This window comes from Sinocyclocheilus rhinocerous, unplaced genomic scaffold (assembly GCF_001515625.1).
Source record: "Sinocyclocheilus rhinocerous isolate Xijiao unplaced genomic scaffold, SAMN03320098_v1.1 scaffold937, whole genome shotgun sequence".
Lineage (NCBI taxonomy): Eukaryota > Metazoa > Chordata > Actinopteri > Cypriniformes > Cyprinidae > Sinocyclocheilus > Sinocyclocheilus rhinocerous.
This window is the reverse complement of record NW_015661998.1, coordinates 30,811-33,070: the sequence shown is the minus strand read 5'-3', so window position 1 is coordinate 33,070 and position 2,260 is coordinate 30,811. Positions and strand designations below refer to the sequence as shown.

General features: G+C 39.2%; 1 protein-coding gene across 1 annotated transcript in view; it reads left to right on the top strand.

The window, feature by feature from the left end:
- Positions 1-247: 247 nt before the first annotated feature.
- Positions 248-2,260, top strand: part of LOC107727173 (peptidyl-prolyl cis-trans isomerase NIMA-interacting 1-like) — a 3,284-nt gene continuing 1,271 nt past the window's right edge. Inside the window, exons 1-2 of the mRNA XM_016536957.1 lie at positions 248-416; positions 2,033-2,233. Of these exons, the coding sequence (XP_016392443.1) occupies positions 359-416; positions 2,033-2,233 (259 nt within the window). The 5' untranslated portion in view covers positions 248-358. The remainder of the gene's footprint in view (positions 417-2,032; positions 2,234-2,260) is intronic.

The following is a 2,260-nucleotide window of genomic DNA, read 5'->3' as shown; positions in this document are numbered from 1 at the left end:
GTTTCGAAAGATACTTGCATTTGACCCGAACCTGTGTGTGTGTGTGTTGTCGACCCGATTTGTCACGTGATATGTGTTACTATTCTCAACCAATCACACCCTATTTTGATTACTACACATGGCCTTTTTATTATTTAAATAACGGTATAAAGAATAATAAGACGTGCTTCTAGGTTTGTATTTTAAACATAATTTCTGTGAAATAACGGACAAATATTATTTCTGATGTTTCTAAATAGACAAAAGCGTCCTGCGGGTCGCCCTCTGTCGGTCAGTCCGGTCACTGCAGCAGGAGCGGCGGCGGAACATCAGACCAGAGCCGAGCCGAACCGAACCGAACCGATATCACTCTGAAATCATGTCCGACGACGAGAAGCTGCCGTCTGGATGGGAGAAGCGCATGAGCCGGAGTTCAGGTGAGCCCCAGCGGCCCCGCGTCGCAGTTAAACCCGCAACAGAGTCGCTGTTTGGGCGCGTGTGAGCAGATGCGCATGCTAATGGCTAACCGACACCGAGCCGCGCCAAAACCCGCCCCGAGTAACGAACCGCCGGCTAACAGCCCTCCACGAACCCCTGTTTCAGAGCGGAGATGAGTAAAAACACCAGACTCTCAGTATCTGGACTTCTGATTAGCTGAATGTATGGATTTCTGAACAAACGTCTCGCTAAATCTGGGCCAGGCTGCTATGTGGCCATGAGAGGGTTAACCGTGTTCGTTTTCCAGTATCTCTCCACAGTCTAGTAGTCAATGGGTACTTTCTGTGTTGTCAAGTATTTTTGTGCAATAAATGTTCATTTCACCTCATTGGTTATTGTTATTGTTATCGTGACTGTGTCAGGATGATCAGGGTTAACTGCGTTATAATGACCAGCTGACTGTACATTATTTCACTCGTTACTGAGATACTTGCCAGATAAATGGACATGAAATGATTGGTTTAAGTTGAAATTATTTTATTATCTGTCTTGTACATGATTCTTGTGCTTCTGCTGAAAATATAGTACATTATAGTGTAGAAAACCTTCGGCTAAGAGACGAGACAAACACAGTAATAATAGTACAGTATTCAGTTGTATATTATTGTTCATCTGCGATCTAAGATGCTTGTCTTTCTCTCTTTTTTAAGAATTCTGAGTCTTTACATCTGCGTTTACATGCATATGTTTCCATTTTGATTTTAGTCATTTTGTGGTGTTTGTCTTTTTAAATATATAAATATAATTGTAAATATGTAATTCGTTTTAGTAGTTAAGTAATTTTGTAAGTTAAGTAAATTTAGTTTTAGTTAATTTTGCCCTTGCAACTAACTGAAATAAATTACACATTTTACATTTACGATAAGTTAAATTTTTTGTCTTTGTGATTTTTTATTAGTAACAGTAGTAGTAGTAAATGCTAACAACACTGTTTCTGAGTGTGTGTGTGTATATATATATATATATATATATGTATATGTGTGTGTGTGTGTGTGTGTGTATTTTCAGTATATATATTCCTTAAACTTTACAGTAGGCTTATAAATAAAAAAAATAAAAAACAGTTGTAACATGATGAAAATCTGGTCAGTTCTAATGCTGCCAGTGTCATAATGCAATAAAAAAATGTTAATTTTTAGGAGCTAAACTAAACTTGAAATTTTGCCTTTGCATCTAACTAAAACAAACAGTAGTAAATACATTTTTTTTTCCTGTTTTGTTTCTTTTAGTAAATGTTAACAGCATTTCTGGGTGATCTTTATTTTTTTCCTGCTTTCGTGGCATATATATATATATATGCCTTGACAGTAACATAGGTTTGATCAATTAATCTTACAAATGTGATTTTAAAAAAAAAATAACGGTTGTAAAATAATGAGGAAATTCAGGTTAAGTCTCATGGTAACAGTGTCATGATGCATCTTAATTAGTCCTTAAATAGGCCTCGTGTTCTGTATGTAAAATATAATCTGCTGTTGTGTTGTGTTGATTTGGGATGACAATGAGCGGAGTCTTTGCAGCGGTCTGAAGATCTCTGTGTGTGTGTGTCTCTCAGGTCGTGTTTATTACTTCAATCACATCACGAATGCGAGTCAGTGGGAGCGGCCGAGCGGATCAGGGGCCGACGGCGTGAGCGAGGTGGAGAAAGTGCGCTGCTCTCACCTGCTGGTCAAACACAACCAGTCACGCCGGCCGTCCTCCTGGAGAGAGGAGAACATCACACGCAGCAAAGAGGAGGCGCTGCAGCTCATCCACAGTAAGAGTGTGTCACGTGTGTGTGTGT